At 41.7% G+C, this 18180-nt stretch overlaps 1 protein-coding gene across 4 annotated transcripts in view; it reads left to right on the top strand.

The window, feature by feature from the left end:
- VWA3B (von Willebrand factor A domain containing 3B) overlaps positions 1-18180 on the top strand; it is a 73595-nt gene that overhangs the window by 7276 nt on the left and 48139 nt on the right. Inside the window, exons 1-9 of one of the 4 annotated variants that reach the window (XM_065845295.2) lie at positions 956-985; positions 1542-1603; positions 2981-3065; positions 4671-4889; positions 6754-6848; positions 9243-9493; positions 11557-11716; positions 15539-15708; positions 17584-17699. In XM_065845295.2, coding sequence (XP_065701367.2) covers positions 3026-3065; positions 4671-4889; positions 6754-6848; positions 9243-9493; positions 11557-11716; positions 15539-15708; positions 17584-17699 — 1051 coding nt within the window. In that variant the 5' untranslated portion in view covers positions 956-985; positions 1542-1603; positions 2981-3025. Of the gene's footprint in view, positions 1-949; positions 986-1541; positions 1604-2980; positions 3066-4670; positions 4890-6753; positions 6849-9242; positions 9494-11556; positions 11717-15538; positions 15709-17583; positions 17700-18180 lie in introns of those variants that run through there. The other 3 variants (XM_071813602.1, XM_071813605.1, XM_071813607.1) reach the window with 3 other exon arrangements.

Raw genomic sequence — 18180 nt, 5'->3', positions numbered from 1 at the left:
TATACCTCAGGGGAACAGTTGTGCAATCCCAAATGACTTGCCATGCCTAGGCTAGTCTTTAAACCCTTGGTTCCAACTGTTCGAGAAGCTGGAGCTCCAGAAAGCTACATTCCCATCCCAACTGCATGCCTTATAAGGAACTTTTCTTTCCTATCTCTGTTTACCAAGTCATCTCCGAGAGCTGAAGCCAACGCTTTGGCGTGCCGCAGGACGGCCCCATGAACATCAATACGTAGATAAGACTGATCAGCTGATCCTATAAAATGACTGATCTTTTATTACTTTGTGATTGCGTAGTAAACCAAAGCAGAGAAAGTGCAGAGCTCAGTGCTGTTTCTTTGCTGGAAACTATGCTCATGAACCTTTACAGCTCAAATACTGCAAATACAAACCTGGGTTTCTGGCTGTCCAACATCAATGGAAGCTGTTCAGGTTTATGATGTATTTTTGTGTATTTTACTACACTAGAATAAGTTTTAGTTAGGCACCTCCAGGAGCGTGGCGATTCCCCAGCAGCGTGTATCACTCCTCTGACTTAAACAAAGGACACGGGGCTGCTCTCAATATAAATATTGTCAATAGCTTCGTCTAAATTAAGAATTAACAAGACCAGAAAGTGTCAGAGCCACTATATATAGATTTCTGTGACTTTCCAAGCTGGCTTGTATATTTTTTGTCACCTAAAGGACTGAACGAACGTCGCTGCGGTGGCATCTGTTGACACTGCACCTATTCCGCGTTTATTTCCCCGCTCCCGCCGGGCAGCCCTCGCCCACCGCCGCGTCCTGCCGATGTGCCGCCCTGGGGCGGCTCTGCCCTCTCGCCTTTCCTCCTCCCACACTTTTGGCTTGGGGCCTGGCGGGGGGCGGGTGGTGAGGCCGTGCCGTAGCAACCGGGCGGTCTCCAGGTCAACAGCGAGGCGGCGGTGACGCCGTTCCAGGGCGGGCGGGGAGGGCGGTGGCGGCGGCGCCGCGGCCGGAGGCAGGTGAGGGCGGGCGGTGGCGGGGGATGTAAGACGGACCCGCAGTCCTTCACCCCGTCGGGTGAAGGCCTCGGTTCCCCTTCCCCGCCTGTTTCCATGCAGTGTTACGTGGGGACGTGCCGGTTGCCTCAGGCAGGGGCTGCGAGGGCGCTGTCGCCGCCGAGCGACGTGGCCGCGTCTCCCCCTGCGTGGCCCCGGCGGCAGGTCCAGCCTCGCCCCGCGCTCCCCATCTCCCCCGGGCCCCGCTGTGGTTTTGCAATGGCACCGTCTGCCCCGTTTCCGCAGCGGGCGGCTGTCCGCATCAGCCCTCCGCGCACTGTTCATCTGACGCTGCGGGTGGCGTGGGCCGGCTTCTCCGGTGGGCTTTCCTGAGGCGGTCCTGAGTGTGGGGGACAGCCTGGTCCTATGGCCTGGGCAAACACGACCGCAGCTGTGACAGACTCAAAGGGCGTGGGAGGTGAAGGTTTTAGCGGATTGTTTGCGCTGGCCAGAGTGGAAGGGTAGGGGTGCCCTGATGAACTCTGGTTCACCTCTCAAAAAATAACCTGTTTTTGTAAAGATTTTAGGCTGGAGGTTTTCCTGGCTGTCTTCGGTTTTGAACTCGGCTTTCCAAGACTTGAGGTAAACTTGCTGTTTCCGTTGGAAGTTGCTTCATCTCCTTTCAAATGGCCCTTTTCATGCAACATGTCCAGGTGCTGTTCAAGCAGCCAGGGGTGTTGCTGGAGGCTAATGCGGGGGAACATCTGTTGCCACACCCCCGGGCATCTGGAAAATTGAGATGGCACCTAGAATTTGTTCTCTGACATAGGCTGCTGCTTGAAATGCGTCTCAGCTGTTACCTAGAGAGTGCTGTGTTGCTATTTCTGCAGCCTGAGAGAGACATGGCACAAGTCTGGTGGTTCGCTATGGCTGTTCACTATGAGCATTGTCTGCCGTGGATCCTCTGTGGCAAGGCCTCTTTTTTACCACGCTGACACCAAGTCCAGGCTAGTCAGGTGTTGTGCATCTTCTGCATGATCCCTGGGGTGTTAGGGTGCAGAAAAGAGTCCTATTTTTTTAAAGTCCTCCCTGCCTTTCAAACTGTTCATGTCCTTCTGCATCAGCAGGATGAAGACTGGAATGGTTTATATGTTTCCGTAGGGGTGTTTAAACCATACAGGAGGAATAAATAGAATGTTTAGTTCTGCAATGAAGAAAGAAGGAGGAGGCTAACTCTTTGGGTTATTATTTTATCCCATTTTTGCTTTTCCCATAGGAAAACTGGATGACAATAGCTAGCAGCTGACCTGCTAGTGATTCATAAATATCCCTCGTTCATTCATCTTATTTATTAAAAGAAGAACTAAGTCAGTGGCAAAACATGATGTCTCAAAGTGATACACTCAGCAAATTTATGCTACCTTCCTTTGTCTGGCGTTTTGTTTTCTATTCATATAATGTGTCTTATTCACATTTGGGCCTTATACCACATACATGTACATGTATACATGCATAATTCTTATTCTTTGTGAATCATCTTGTAATCTTATAGGCAAAGTTATGAATCTCTTCACAAAATTGCTTCTCAGATACTCCCACGTTTAGTCATAAATTGGATTACAGCAAAAGTAAGGTATAATGGAAAGCAATCATAGAATATAATAGAGCTGGCTTACAGCAGACCAAAGCACCACACTAATTTTTTCTAGCCTATCTCTGTGGAAACTTCCACATTATCTCTTTTTTATGATAGTTTAGAGGGAAGGAAGGGAAACTATACTACCAATTTCCCACTTTCCCATTTCTGAGTATGGGGCTCCCTGTCAATTCTGACTTCCACATTTCTTGGCATGGGGAGTAGCTATCCTTTTTCATTTAAAATATTGCTTTCCTTGAGGAAAATCCTGATCTTACCCTTCTGCAGTTTATTATTACCAGAGCCTGTGGAGCTCATCTCTAGTTCATATTGACCTGTGCATGGGAATATTTTAATTTTTGAAAAACATAATACTTCCTCAGGTTTTTAAGAAGAAATCAGAGAGGAGCTGCCAATGGAGTTTTATCATGACTGGCAATCTATCTAAGAAACTTGCCTGGGATGACTGTGAGTATTTCAGGACTATTTTTGTATAGATTCCCTGTTTTCCTGGATAACTTCCAGTTTTGTTTGCAGCATTGTGGTGTGCGCGCTGATAGCTGTGTACAAGCCATTATGAAGCTGTGCCACTCTCACCTGTGCTGTACATGGGGTGCTGGGCTGGCCTTTCTGCATTTACAGAGGAGGAAACTGGGAATGACTGTTCAAATGACTATGAACAGTGCCTGACTTTATATAAAGCTCAAACAGCTGCAAACCTTCACCTGTCTCTCCTCAGAGTTAACATGTGTCACTGCTGCTTCTGTATTGAGCAGAGGAGGAGGGCTGGTAAAATGCCAACGTCTACAGGCATGCCATCCCCATGCCCTGTGTGTAGGACTGGTGGCTATGAAAGAGCTGGTGCCAGTCTGCACCAAATAGAAGGCTACTGTCATTGAGAGATGATTTCTGAAGATACAGTCTCATTTCTTTTATGTAGTATTAACTGAGGAACACTCTAATGAAACTTTGTAACCAGATCAGTTGTTGTAACATTTGAACTTATAGAGAGTTCTGATTATATTCCATACTAGTCTGAAGGTTATTTTGTACTCATTAAAGACAGAAGTACCCTTCTTTGTATTTTGAGTCAGTTTTATCCATGTGGTGCATTTACAGCCAGCTTACAGTATATGGGCATTGAGTGACTGAGATACTCCAGATAATGTTGATGCTGGGGAAAATGGACAGAAATAGCAAAAGTCCACAGCAAGGGTATTTAATCAACTACAGCCATCTTAACTCATGCAAGAATATTTTGGGAGTGAACAGGAAATGCCAAAGTCCTCCTAGAACCTCTGTGCTGAGGAACAGAGGCATTACTGTTGTCATCGCTTCCATTTCTGCCTCAGCCGCTCTCAGCTCTGGGCTGTCTCTGCTGCCAGTTTCAAGTGGAGTTAGCCCAGCCAACTATACATCAGTGCTGAGATATTTCAAGGTTCTGGAAAACTTAAAATGAAACTGGACCTTCATGTCATTGGTTTCCTGTGCATGCACATGATATATCATACCCTGAAGCAGATACTGCCAGAACCATTATTTACACTTGAGTTAAATGAAGTGAGGACTGGGAGTTTCACCAGCCTTGCAATGAAGTCAGGATCTGCTGCTTCCACTGCTATTGCTTATGGCAGGAGTTCAATATGTAATAGTAAACAAATCTTTATTGCATGATGCTTCTAACGTGCATGTAGTGATGGTTGGGCAATCTTTGAATGCCTATTATGAGTTCTGATTCCCATGATTTAGGAGAGATGTCTTAGAAGCTGGAAGAATTGCCATTTTGCAAACTGGACTTAGATTTCAGGACTTCAGATTTCATCATCCAAGAGACATTTTCTTTAATAAATTGAAGGTAAATGTACATGGATGAAAAAAAGACATAGCAGCAAGTAGACATGTAGGACTGAGAGCAGCTTTCCAGATTAAGGACGTTGTTCAGTATAACAAAACAAGAGACGAGCTATTTGTTTACAGACTACCATGGAATACAGGTAAAGAAAGGAGACAATTCAAGTGAATAATTTGGTTCAAGTATAAATGTTGTGTTTCCCTCATTTCTCTTGAAAACAGATGCCTTTGATTTAAAGCACATGCAAGATCCTGAAGATTCCCATCAGGCTCACAAGAAGAAATCAAAAGAAGAGGAGAGGAGACTGGCAGTCAGTCAGTGGGACGTGGATGTACAATCCCTCATTTCATCTGCTAAATGGCTTCAAGTTCATGGGCTCAAAAGAAACAAATTATCCCTATCCCAGATTTTGTCACAGATTGGATTCCAGCACAGGAAAGGTACAAGACAAATCAATAACAAAATAATTAAAGAAACCCCAACTTTGAATAGTCTACAGGGTCACACTCATTTTGCACCCCACTTTACACAGAGATTTTCACGTTGCCTCCTATCTAATGCTAATGGCGGAAAAAGAAAAAAGGAATCTGTATCCACAGTTGCAGACATTGCCAGTCCAGAGAACTGAGGAACTCCATCTCCTTTTGATCTGAGAAGGACTTAGGATCTGAGAAGGGTTTTCCTTTCTCCTCTGTACTGTTGCTTTACCCTAGGCTGCAGTTCAAATCCTCTCTAATTTAGCTATAGCTGGAAAATAACTCATAATGCTGAGGCCGTTATTCTTCCTCCTGTGAATAACATCATAAGATCTCTGATAATGTATGCCATGCTATAATCTGCAATCCACTAGTTGATCATCAGGGCTAGCCAACCTGCTTGGGAATAGTGTATTTTTTCCAGGGATCCAGCTTTAAGGAAGCAGTTAAATTTGATTAGAATTCAGGCTGCTTTTCGTGCAAAGTCAGGCTATAGAAAAAATGTTCCTTTGCCATTATCTGACAGCTGGAAGGGAAGAGTTTGCTAATTATTAATCACTGCCATAATAGTGCTTTGCAGAGCATGGTAATATTAACATATTATTTTATTTGAAGAGCTTGCGGCCTGAGAACTAGGAATTGTATTGCAATTGTTCTCGGTTGCATAATTTAAGATTTTGGCTGGCTTGTGTCCATGGGGCAATCAAAAATCAACAGTGCAGATCCTGAAATCTTGTATGCTGTAGATGAAGAAGAAGCTGTTAAACAGGGTTAATGTTGTTACGGTGTAATTTTAGGACCAGAATGTACTAGCTTAGCAGGGCAGCATGCTGTACAGAATAGCTGCTTTGTGACGTTAAGTATTCCCACCCCTAATGTGTTCCTATTAGTGGAGATCCCGCAGAAGATTTCTAGCTACTGAAAGAGCGGAGTGCAACCTTTTCCTTAGTTGCACCCACTTCTGCACCCATTCAGTTGTGTAAGAGAACAGCATTATCTGTACCAGATTTTGTATTTGGTTTGATGGACAAATATTTGCAAGTCTGTTGTGAGGTAAATGTTATCCATTACAGAAGTTGAGTTGACTAAACCTTTCATTTATTGAAGTCCCATGTAGCTTTTTGGCCTATAAATAATTAAATGTGGGGGTTTTCTCCACTTGTGACTAAATTGGCAGAGAGCAGCTCGAGCAGGGCTGCTCCGTGAAGGGAAAATGAGCTGGGAGCCAAAGGGAACCACAGCCCAGGCAGTGCCCTCACTGACCAGCATGCAGTCCTGCAGCATCCAAGCACAGCAGGCAGAGCAGGGTGCTGCTAACAGACAGGGTGAGGTGATGAACCACCTTTAGGGTCCAGCCAGTGAGTGCAGATGGGAGCAGCAGGAGATGGAGCCAGAAACAAGACTGGAGGCAAGGCCATGACGGAGGTTTAAGAGCCATCCTGGAGAGAAAACTGGAGACAGGGCTGTAGCATAGGACTGAGAGGTCTCGCCAGGAGAGAGGTCCACTAGCAGGACTTGAGATAGTTACACCTACGACACCGCTAAAGCAAAGAATGCCCAGGCCTGGGAACCCTGTGATTGGAAGCCCCCAGGTGAGGGTAATCATGGCAGTTGAGGCCTGTTGGTACCCTCAGGGCCCCAACATAAATACAGCCACAAATATTGTAGAACAAAAACAAGTAGAATTTCTCTCAAGTTTCTTAACATCAGGAGTTCAGTACAGGTGCATGTGCCCCATGCATGGATGGTGTGCACATCAACCTGAAAAATATCTGTTTAAAGTAATCCTGATGATTAGCAACTTGATCTTTTGTAACCTTTACTGTAGATTATGTGACCACCTTGGGGAAACTTGTGGCTTCTCGGTACGCGGATGGTCTATTTCCTCAATACAAGAGAGCACAAGATGGCACCGTGTATAATGTAAGTGTGACTGACTTGTGGTAACTGCCCTGTGCATTTAGAAGATATTACCACTGTAGTAGAATTATGTGACTGTCTCTCTATGGCATGAAATACTTATATTCTTTGTGTGAGAACTTTAGCTCTTGATCATTTTTTTTTTCTGTTTTGTCGAACTGTTAGTGATAACAATCAGCAGTAGTGAAGCTAGATATAATTTTCTTTTTTTCCGTGCAAAGTGTTATGCTCTTGCCATGGCGCAGCATTGCAGTAAATCTTTCCAGAAAAGACTGCAGTTTCTAAGCAACATTTACCCTATCTTGAAAGAGCGAACACTTTAAAAGAAGATGTGTGACTGAGTTAAAAAAAAAAAAAAATCGTAACCAATAAAATAAATAGGGGTGCTGAAGTAAGAAGATATAACGTGCTGTCATTGCTGATGCAAAGCGCTGCTTTGCTCAGTGCCAACGGGTCACAAAAGGCTCAGCCTGCTCAATGGAGACAGCTAGCTGGATCTCTGCCCAGGCTCATGTTCTGAGGAATGTCTTAGCAACAGCTGCTGGCGGCCCCATTGTTAAGAGGATGGATTCTGATTGAAGAGATACATATGTGAGCGAGGAGGGGAGAGAGTTAATTCATAAAGGATTTTACAAAAGCAAATGGCTTGTCATTTTTTCTGATAACCAGAGTCACTTCTGAGGCACAAGGCTTAAAAATGAGAAAAGAACCATCTTAGGGAGCCTTTGCCCCTATTTTTTTTCTGATTAATTTAATATGAAATATCTACACAATGTCTTTTAATCTTAGGACATGTTGGGGGCATTAGGGAGGACATTTCTGGTGGCATTAAAGTAGTAATGCCACTATACAAGATCTGGTGACATCTTATTTAGGACATTGTGTACAATATTGTGTACAGCTACCACAGGTTGAGAAGAGGCAACTAAAACCAGAACAGGTCCTGGGAAGAGCTAGTAGGCTGAACTGCAGTGGAGTGCTGATCTTGTAAGAGGGGTCATCTGATGTTGGCATATGTAAGTAAGACTGAAGAAGACTGGCAAAGGGTAGCATTACTGCCTTTGAATGCCTAGAAAAAAAGCAAATTACATGGGTAGGGAAAAGCTATAGTTTTCTGTGCTAAAAGGCATGCTAGTCCAAGAATAAATAGGTATGAACTGCCATGAATAAATTTAGGCTGGACAGTCAGAAGTTTTCCAGCCCTCAGAGAAATGGGAATCTGGACTGGCCAACTAAAAGTGGAGGGGTGGTGCAAGAAAACTGCTTTATTTTAGGATGGCGTTTGATCGGTATAGTGCAATAAGCTTTTCTGTATAGGTCTGCCTGTTATAGGAGGAAACTGGATTTTCTAAGTGCTCCTTCCCAGGCCTACATTCCTTTGGCAGACAGCCCGAGACTCTGTATCTGGGAGGCACATTACAGGGCCCTCGCTGACATTAAAGAACAGAGAAAGATACAAATGAGAGGAAGAAGTGTGCTGACTGACACGCAAGATATCTTCTCCCTGAGAAATGTTCTTGTTTAAAAACATTTGTATCTCCTGGCTTTTGTACTGTGTTCCAGAAAGGTAATTGGAGGTAGAAGGTAGCTGGTAAATTAACTTACATGGGTCAGAGATTTTGAGGGAATCTCTTTACTGGAACCTGCAGTGAATATTTACATGCATATATCATTTTGCATGGTGAATGTGTATACATATATTCATAGGGAGGGTCTGCTGTTTTTCATTTTAATATTGAATCTAGGTTTTTCTTATTTTACTGATACAGTATGGAAAGTTTTCGTTGTTGATTGCAGTTGCCTGAACTAAATTTGCCTAAGCACCTACCCACAAATAGTTAAGCTGTAATGCTGGGCATTGGTATTGAAATAATAGTATGAACAGGAAACATTTTACATTTTCCTTTCAAATGCTAAAGACAAGGTGGAGATTGAAGTGCCCCAGAACCAAACCCTATGCTCCCTTGTATTGCTGTACAAAATTTTGAGAGCCAGACTAAATTCTAGTCTAAGAAGGTACGACGTTTCTGTGCCTTGTTTGTTCACCCATCTGCTCTGCAGCCCTTTCTACATTGTAGCCTGTGTTCAGCTCATTCTAATTGCTCCAGTCTTGAGACAGACAAGTCAGACAACCCTCTGGCACTGTCCCATGCTCGTATAAAAAGATTATGAAAAGCAATTAGGACAAAATGCAGTGTCTTTTCTGTTATAGCTTAGATGTGTTTGTCAAGTATTTGCACTTGAAATAGTGGAAGAAAAATGGGCTGTTTTCACTGCTACCTTGGCTGGCATATCTGGCACTTGCAAACCAGCGATTGCAGCTGTGCTAAGCTTGGGGCTGCATTTGTATTATTTGTTTTGATGTTCAATTTCTTTCTCTCCCTTATTTAAATAAAGCTGACAGCCAAAAAAGAACTGATTCTCCATTTTGTGGATTGTCTAATGGGAGCTATTGAGCTATATAAGCAGCGAATGGAATGGTTAACCAGTGAGAGCCGGCAGATATTTGGAGTGATTCGAGAACGGTGCATTGTCATTGTTTTGGATTTTGGCACTGCAGCTCCAACCGAATTTGATCTGTGTCGGGATGCACTTTCTATGGTACTTGTGGAACAGGTGACCCAGATTGCCAAATTCAACCTCATTCGGTAAGCAGAAAGAATCATAGAATCATAGAATAGTTTGTGTTGGAAGGGACCTTTACACGTCATCTCGTCCAACCCCCTGCAGTGAGCAGGGATGTCTTCAACTAGGTCAGGTTGCTCAGAGCCCCGTCCAGCCTGGCCTGGAATGTCTCCAGGGATGGGGCATCTACCACCTCTCTGGGCAACCTGGGCCAGTGATTCACCACCTTCATTGTAAAAGATTTCTTCCTTACATTTAGCAGAAATCTGCCTCCTTTTAGTTTTAAACCATAACCCTTTGTCCTATCGCTACAGGCCCGACTGAAAGCTCTCTCCCCATCTTTCTTACAGGCCCCCTTTGGGTACTAAAGGGCCACAAAAAGGTCTCCGTGGAGCCTTCTTTTCTTCAGGCTGAACAAAGAAGTACATGTCTACCCATTTCTGGAGAATAAAAGGAGTCTCATATCATATAGACATGTGTTTGGATAATATATTTTCTGTAGTGGAAATTTTCCTGATTCATGTCATGGTAGTATCTATAGATTTTCCACCGAGTTTCACCCACAGTCATGCTGAGTTTGCTACTTCCATTTGGCAGAAGACCATTGTTACCCTGATAAACAGATAAAGACTAACAGAACCCAAACACTGATAAATGCCTTCTACAAAAGTAGCACAGAAAAGCAGAAAGATAAGGGAGACTTTGCAATAGCAGTAATACTCTTCAGGCATCTAAGTATTAAGTAGTGAAACAGCAAGGTCCCATCTGGCTGTCTGGGCATTCTTGTGTCTTTAGGCATTACAGATTTCTGCCTTACAGCTAAATGTATACTCCCTTAAGTGCCATAGGCACAGGCACGGTCATTTGTATTTCTATAGATTTCCATGGTCACAGGAATCAGTAGCAGAACTAGGAAACAATACTAGATTTCCATAACAAAAGACAAGTGCTTGTTCCCTAACATGAGTAAATGAATTTTGGTTTCTTCACAAATAGAATAATAGAAGCAGCTATTTGAATTCATGTATTTCTGCACAAATTCTCATATATATGTAAGGGTTTGAACGTGTAAGCTTGGGTTTGCATAGATGAATGGAATTTTGTGACTATGAAAAAAAATGATGCACTAATTAGGTCACGTAATTTTAAAATTGGTTGCAACTAGACTGTGATTCTGAAAGTTGTTTTATCCAAGCTCTGTCCTTCAGATTTGATTCTGGTGCTCTATCTTAATTCTCTGCCTTGTGATACACCTGAGATTCGAAAAGAAGATAATTTCCACAGCTTTTGAGGAGCATGTGAAATATTTTCTTTTAAAATGATCTGCAAAGCCAACTCAAAATTGAGGCATAATAACCGTGTTCATTGATTTGTTTGTTTGCGGAGGAGGGAGACAAAGGACAATGCAGCATGCAGATTATTACTTTAAAAGAATCTTGGAAAGCATACTTGTCTTTTAGATTTACAGGAAACTCTTCAAAATAGGGCTTGACAGAATGTCACAGACACCAGAAACAGTCATTTTTTAATTTTCTTTTTGTCTTTTTATGTGTAAATGCACAGGCATACATGCTCATATGCTTTGTACTTCTGTAATGCCATTAAGCCTTTCATCAATTAAAAGATCAAAAAGCTTAGCATAATTAATTTTATTTTGATGGTAGATAAAGATCAGCGCTGTTACAGAAAACACAGGTCACTTAAAAAGATCTGACACAAAAGTCATGCAACAAGCTGTGGAAGGAGACCTGTAGAAGCCATATACATTTTTTCTCATAAACATATTTTTAAAGCCTTTACGTTAAGGGTAAATGTGAATTAGGAACTGTTTGTAAAGTACTTAAACTGTCTTGACCCTGATTTTGAAACAGTTGTCTCAAAAAAATTCTTATAAAAATTACAGTCTTTTTCTAAGGGTTTTATTTTTCCTCTACATCTTTTATTGCAAGTCTAGATTTAGTATCTGTGGTTTATTGCGATTATTACTTAAGAATCTAAAAGAATAGCAACAATAGCAGAGCTTCACTCTTTTGCTCTGCCAGCATTATTCTGACTACTTCTGATTTATAGTTAATGTCATTTTCAGGGCTGCTCAGGATATTATGAGGTGGCAACAGAAATCTACTCCTGTGTCTGAGTACACTGTAAAATCTGCTCTTATGTGGCTCTGGAAGCTGGACCCTGAGGCAGCTGCCAGCCGTACCAGCTCTGCTGAAGCCCTGCTGGAAGCCATGAGTGATGAGGCGGTAAGCTCATACATCTTTTCAGAAGCCTCAAGTAAATCCAAGAATATTCAGTGCCAGACTGGCTACTATGATTTGCCCTGATAAATATTGCAAAGATAAATATTAATGACAGCACTTGGAAAGGTTTTTCTTTCCCCAAGTGTAGCTGCATACTATGTTTACCGATGGCCTATTTATGTAAATGTACTGTGTTTTGAATGCAGAAACTTATTTTCTTTCTTAGAGTACACAGAATAAATAACATATTCAGTCATTAAGGGAAAGAGAAAACATCTTTCCTTCCAGTTTATTTGCCATATATGTTTTTCAGGGCTCCAAGTTTATGACAAAATTCCTAGTATTGACAGTATTGAAGACAGAGAAACTTTTATTTTGTTACGTATCCAATGTGCTCATGAAAAAAATATATTTAAAATCATGGCAGGAGTATGCAAATCCTTTTTCATCAGCCAGGTTATAGCTAGTTTCTTCCAGGATGAAAAGACAAAGCATGCACAGGTATTGCTGCAGTTAAGTTCTGTCTGTTTCTGAAAGTACCGTGTTACTTTATTCGTTACAGCAGAGTCACAGGACATATATGCCATCATTTGAGCTAGTTACTTAAAACTTGTGTTGTTAAAGAGATGTTTTGTGCAATTTGCTGACAAAGTACATTGTTTCAGTTCCCTAACACTCAAATTTAATGGAAAATTTGGCCTATTGTGTGTGGACTAGAATGATTGGTTTTCACTACCATTAAGATCCATCCCTGTTCACAGATTCAATCCTAACTCATTTGTATATCTCATTCTGAGGTACTGTTAGAAGGAGAAAATAAATTTGGCTTGAGTTTCCTTCTGGTTCCCTGTGCTGGAGGGTTCTCATCCAGATGAACTGGGATGTCTGGAAACTGGTATTAAAAAAGAACTGTGTAAAGAACAAATTATGCAACACTGAGATTTTTTTTATGACTGCTTTTTTAAGTGCCTCCTTCATAAATTTTATTAACATTTTCAATTTGCAGGATATTACTGATTTCCTGGTGAGAAACAAAACAGATTGTATTTAGATTTCAGTATTGTCTGGATGAAAAAAGTCTGGTCCTGATGGGTCTGTGTATGAATAAACAGAAGTTAAAATCTGTCCAACCGTGAGACATCTATTATTTTTTTCTGGACATTGGTGGGCTAATGGGTAGTCTAGAGAAGTCAGTTGTGGCAGGTGAACAACACAAAAAAACCTTCAGTTGCTCCCAAATACAGTCAATATTATTCATAACTGACAGTTCAGTTGAGTGCAAGCTTCACTGTACTGCAGGGTGGGGGAAGATACTATTCACTCCTAAGTAAAAGCTGCATTCTCACTGAACAGTCATAAATGACTCATTCTGCAGAACTGGCTTCATCAACAGAAGTTGCTCCAAAACAATAGCTCTTTTTTCCCTAGATTTGGCTCTTTTTGTCATTCCTTTAGCTGAGTTTTTCTTCCCAAGTGTGGTGACTCCCTAGATTTCCTTTCCTTGTGACCTGTCAGTCCCAAGTTCAAGATCAACCTGCTGTAAGGTTGCAAAGCTTTGAGCTCTGCCTGCCACAGATGCATCTGCAGTGCTTAACTTGTGATTCTGTACAGGTGCCACTCCACAAGTGTGGGTCACCCATCCAAAACACACCTCCCTACCAAGGTAAAGACTCTGAGGAACTGTTCATTTTGTTCTCCTTATTTTTGTTGTATGAAGTTTTTCTGCATCTAAGCAGATGGTTGCATAAATTACAATTTTCAAAACACAAAGGGCTAAATGGAAAGGTTTTAACCTTTCCCCGCTAATCTGTAAGGAACATTTCCTTTGTGATATGGTATTGTTGGGTTTGTAGTTAAGTAGACTGAATTGCCTGTGGTTAGTGATTTTATTTTCTTGCGAGGAGTTGGCTCTGCATCAGCTATGCCCAGGAAATGTCACTATTTTAAAAGTTGCAGAGGCAGGCAGAAAATCCTTCGGAGGAAAGGTAAAAATTGATAATCTTTATTGAATATCAAGTTTATCAGCTATTGACGGTCTTAGGAGAGAGGGTGAGAAGATGTGATTCTGAAGGAACACAGAGAAAAGTGGTTGTGCAATATGCATGCATTCCTCCAGGGTGAGAAGCCTCTTCAGCAAAAGGAATAGGAACAAGGTGTTGTCCAAGGACTGGGTCTCAGGTCGGAGAGCTGTGTGCATGCTCGGATAGCTTTTTAGCTGGATGAAACAGAGCAGGAAACTTGTGAAACTGAACTGAAGCACAGATAGGTGCAACAGTTCTTGCATTTTGTTTCTGTGCACCTTTTTCTAAAGCTGGTAGGTATTTTGTTAATCTTGCACTTTAATGAAACACATTCATTGTTCTCTTTAACCTTAGTATTGTGTAGCATCAACTGTGATGCCTGGACACCTGGCTGACCATAGACTGCTTTGTTCCAAGCAAGGGTGGTCTGTGACTATGGGTCCTGCCTCCCACAAGGAGTATCTCACCCTCTCTACAAAATCCAGTGGAAGCCCACGGTGCCAAGCTGCTGCTTCATTAATTTGACAGTTCTAGCCTGAGACTGGGTTGCTACTTGGGAGACATGTCTTCCAGTGCTGAGGGTTAGCTCAAGTATTTGTGGCAGAAGGCAGAAGAGGAAGAAAGCTTGAAATCCAGAAGTCCATGTCAGCTTGTATCAGCCTGCTAATAATGTGGCGTAGTAGAGGAATCCTGCAGCCTGGGAGTTTCGAGTACGAACTGGACAAAAGATGTTCATGTGCCAGTCTCTTGACTCAGGGAGCTCAAATATAAATCAATATCAAAGGCAGGAGTGGAAATGCAGGAATACACAGGTGATGCTGAATTTGCTTTACTACTACATGAAATTATGTGGGTGCAGAAACATTTCCTCAGTGCCATCCCAGGCTCAATTAGCTATCTTTTGTGGTGCATGTCTGGCAATTCCTAGTCATACTTGAGTGTAGTTTTTCAGTTAAACAACTTTTTATTAGCTGGTATATACCATGTCATACGACTAATGTGCTATACTTGTTGTCTTGAACATTGCCATTGTTGTTACATTTGGCTTACATGGCTGTTGTTACATTTGTTTTTAATAATGGTGAAAATTTGAGAAGCATACTTACCATGAGGGTTGTTAGCATGGATAAGTGCAGGTAACATCAAATCTCTCATAATGTAATACTGAAGCAATAACTAAAGGACATTTCTTGAGCTTGTCTCTTCTTGCAGTAACATTTTCAGAAAATAAGTGTGTGTGGTCACAATAAACCTGCCAAGCTCCCTCTGCCTTGGGAAGTATAAAATATACAAATTATCTGTAAATACCAGCAGTAGCATTCAAAGAATGACACATCTTTCCTACCCTTAAAATAAATGCTGCCAGTAAGAGTATGTTAGGTATAAAAGTTCCTACTGATTTTCAACCCTGGCCAGGCACTAATGTAGCATCTCTCTTCATTAGAGTGGAATGTGGCACAGAGCCTTGTCCCAACTAATAATCCTTCCTTACACCTCTCTTTTGGTTTCCGTTACCTTCGGTGGAAAGGAGCTTGCATTGAGCACAATCAGACACAGGGGCTGTGGGCCAGGTTCTCTTCTCACTTCAGGAAATTTTGTGTGGACTTCATTTGAATTACTAGTGTAAATGGGTAGAGAACCAAAGATCTGAAAAACTTGTGTTTCAAGTAATGCATCAGTTCTACCAAATTTTCCTACCAGTACTCAGCACAGGACAGTGCTTGAATAAGTATCAGGCATCTGTGTAATAAAACCATGTCTTCCAATTCCCAGTTTGTTTCTTTTTTTTTCCGTTTAATCACAGGCTGAAGCCATTTATTACTTTGCTGTGGGCAACATTCCGGTGGACACAAAGCAGCTACTCCTTGAGAAGGTTTCTGATGGCCCCTGCCCAGTCAACACTGTATCTTTCAATGCTAGAGAAGATGAAACTATTATTTTTCTGAAAGAGTTGAGCCACTTGGCCTCTGGCAGGTATGACAAAGAAGCAGCGTAGTAATGATTTCAGTACTTGTGAAGTGCTTTGCTGCTAGGAATGGTATTGGAAGATAGCTGAATATAATCCTGGTTTTACTCATGAGGAAAATGAAACAAAGCAGCTCAGTAAGCAATCTGGAGAAACTGGGAAAATAGTCTAAGAGATATGACTAAGATACAGGACCTACACGAACAGACCAGCTTCTCTCCACATATGTGCTCACTGGCTTGCAGAAAGGCCATTGCTTTTTTATATACTAAATCATCTGTCATCTGCTTCTCTTTTGAAGTCTCAAAAATTGTTCAGGGGAAAGGGTCATGGCATAAGCAGAAACAAGTTTATATTGTATTGCGTTGTACTCTGGTAATATCCACAGGCACAGGATCTAGAGTTTTGGTGGATCAAGTGCCATACAGACATGTACTGAAAAGGTGATGTCAGCCCTAAATGGGCAGCTCCTGGAACAACAGAAAATTGATGTGGCATTATCCATCAGGCCTGATTGTGTGGAAATGCAGTTCTGTATTAGGCTTTCTTTGGTATGTTTGGTGGAAACGGATACATTCCACATGACTTGTTGCCTACTTTATGCTGGGAATCAGCCATGTGATGAGAATCAGCCTTCAGTAGAAAGGGATAATAAAACTTTAATCTTGATTCTGATATCAAAATAAGGAAGACAAATGGACAAATACAAAACCCCACAATACTGAACTCATGCTGAACAGCAGGAGAGCAGTAGGAGTCAGTAGGTGTTTGCTTTACAGGAGTCACCGTACAGTTGCAGAGCTGTGAAACGGCTGCTAGCTCTTTCTGTTTCACTGTTGTTTGTTCAAGAGTGGGAAGTCCTCCAACAGTAGAAATCTCCCAAGTGACAGCAGAGCAATTGGTAAGATGGCAGCTGCTTAGCTCTTTTATAGCCATCTGTGTTTAGAAGTAGCTTTTAAGAGATGGAGTGTCTGCCAAAAAACAGGACTGTGGGAAAGTGTTATGTTTGCTCTGGTCTGATATGTGTCTAAAATGATTGTGGCCATTTAGAACTCTGGTACCTCCACGATACCGGGTATATTGCCAGTCACCATCCTTCGTTTTCTTTTGGCAGTGTTTCCTTTGTAAAAGGAAAGTGAATGTTTCTTGTATGATAGAGAAAGAAGCAAGAAGGGTTGTGACAGAGAGCTGAGAGGAATAATTTTTTTTTTATATGATTCCCATGATCTTCTATTTGCCTGAGTCTTCTTTTGGTGCAGAGACTTATTGGGCCAATTAATATCTTGCTGGTGGGTATTTGCCCAATAACTGTCTCTAGGTTTAAGTCAGCATTTCCATAGGAATAGCCAAATTCATGGGCTTTTCATGCTTGAACCTATCTCTAGTATAGCTCTGGTTTAGAAATGCATCTTTTTCCTGCTCTGAGAGCTTTTCTGTTTTTGCAATGAGGGTAAGTGAAGTCTGCTTGACTTCCTGATTTGTATGTCGATAAGGAAATAAATGGTCCTGTTGGGATTTCAACTGGGAGGATAATCTGATAAAAAGGTGTTAGTGACATCTCAGACATCTCAAATGACATGCTTGCTCAGCATGTTAAAAGCATTAATTAAAAATACATTTCCAGGAGATTGAAAAGGAAGGTGCCTCAGAGTAAATGATACCAAAATGAAAGGATGTTCTTCATGAAAAGACTTCAGAATGTACATAAATGTATATAAAATGTTTGATAATATTCATAATGTCGTAGTGAAGCTTTGGATATCTTGAATAGATAAGAAAATTATTCTGAAGTTGTGCACCACTATTATCTTGCATATGTGACATACAACTTGTTAAAATTAGGAAAGTATTTATGCAGCTTATGTACTCATTTTGTATTACAGATTCCATGCTTTTGCTGAGAAGAATGACTATAGAGATGCTACTGAACCTGCACTAAAATGTGAAGAGGATGGAATTGTCCTGAATTCCAGAAGAGTGAAAGGGCGAATGCCACTAGGTAGACAATATGAAAGCCAAGATGCTACTGATTTTCTCAGTGAGGTTTCAGAATAGAAATATAATATAGGAACTTGCTAAGTATAAGATCAAAACAAGCCTTCTGTCGGCATGGGTTGGGTGAGGACAGGACTGGTCAAATGGAAATTCAATGAGTGGGAAGGAGAGGGAAAGGAAAAGAGAGAAGTGAAGAGAGCAGAGGATGTGCAAGTGAAAAAAGGGAGAAGAACATTTGTTTAGGCAGATGAAGAACAGTACCAGTGTGCTTATGCCAGTGACCTTGTGGAAATAAGTAGAAGAACGGCAGAAAGGAAGAGGAGTAATGTGGAAGGCCATCTGACACAACAGCCACATCAGTACAGGGCAAGTTCATGTGTAATAAAAGGGAATTAAATCCACATGAGGCTGACTTGCTTTTCTCAAGAACTGGATTTGTCGTAAAGACAGGCAACAAGCACAGTAAAATAACCACAGAGAAGAAG

Source organism: Patagioenas fasciata, chromosome 1 (genome assembly GCF_037038585.1).
Source record: "Patagioenas fasciata isolate bPatFas1 chromosome 1, bPatFas1.hap1, whole genome shotgun sequence".
Taxonomy (NCBI): domain Eukaryota; kingdom Metazoa; phylum Chordata; class Aves; order Columbiformes; family Columbidae; genus Patagioenas; species Patagioenas fasciata.
The sequence above is the reverse complement of the archived record's forward strand: the minus strand, read 5'-3'. Positions and strand labels throughout refer to the sequence as shown.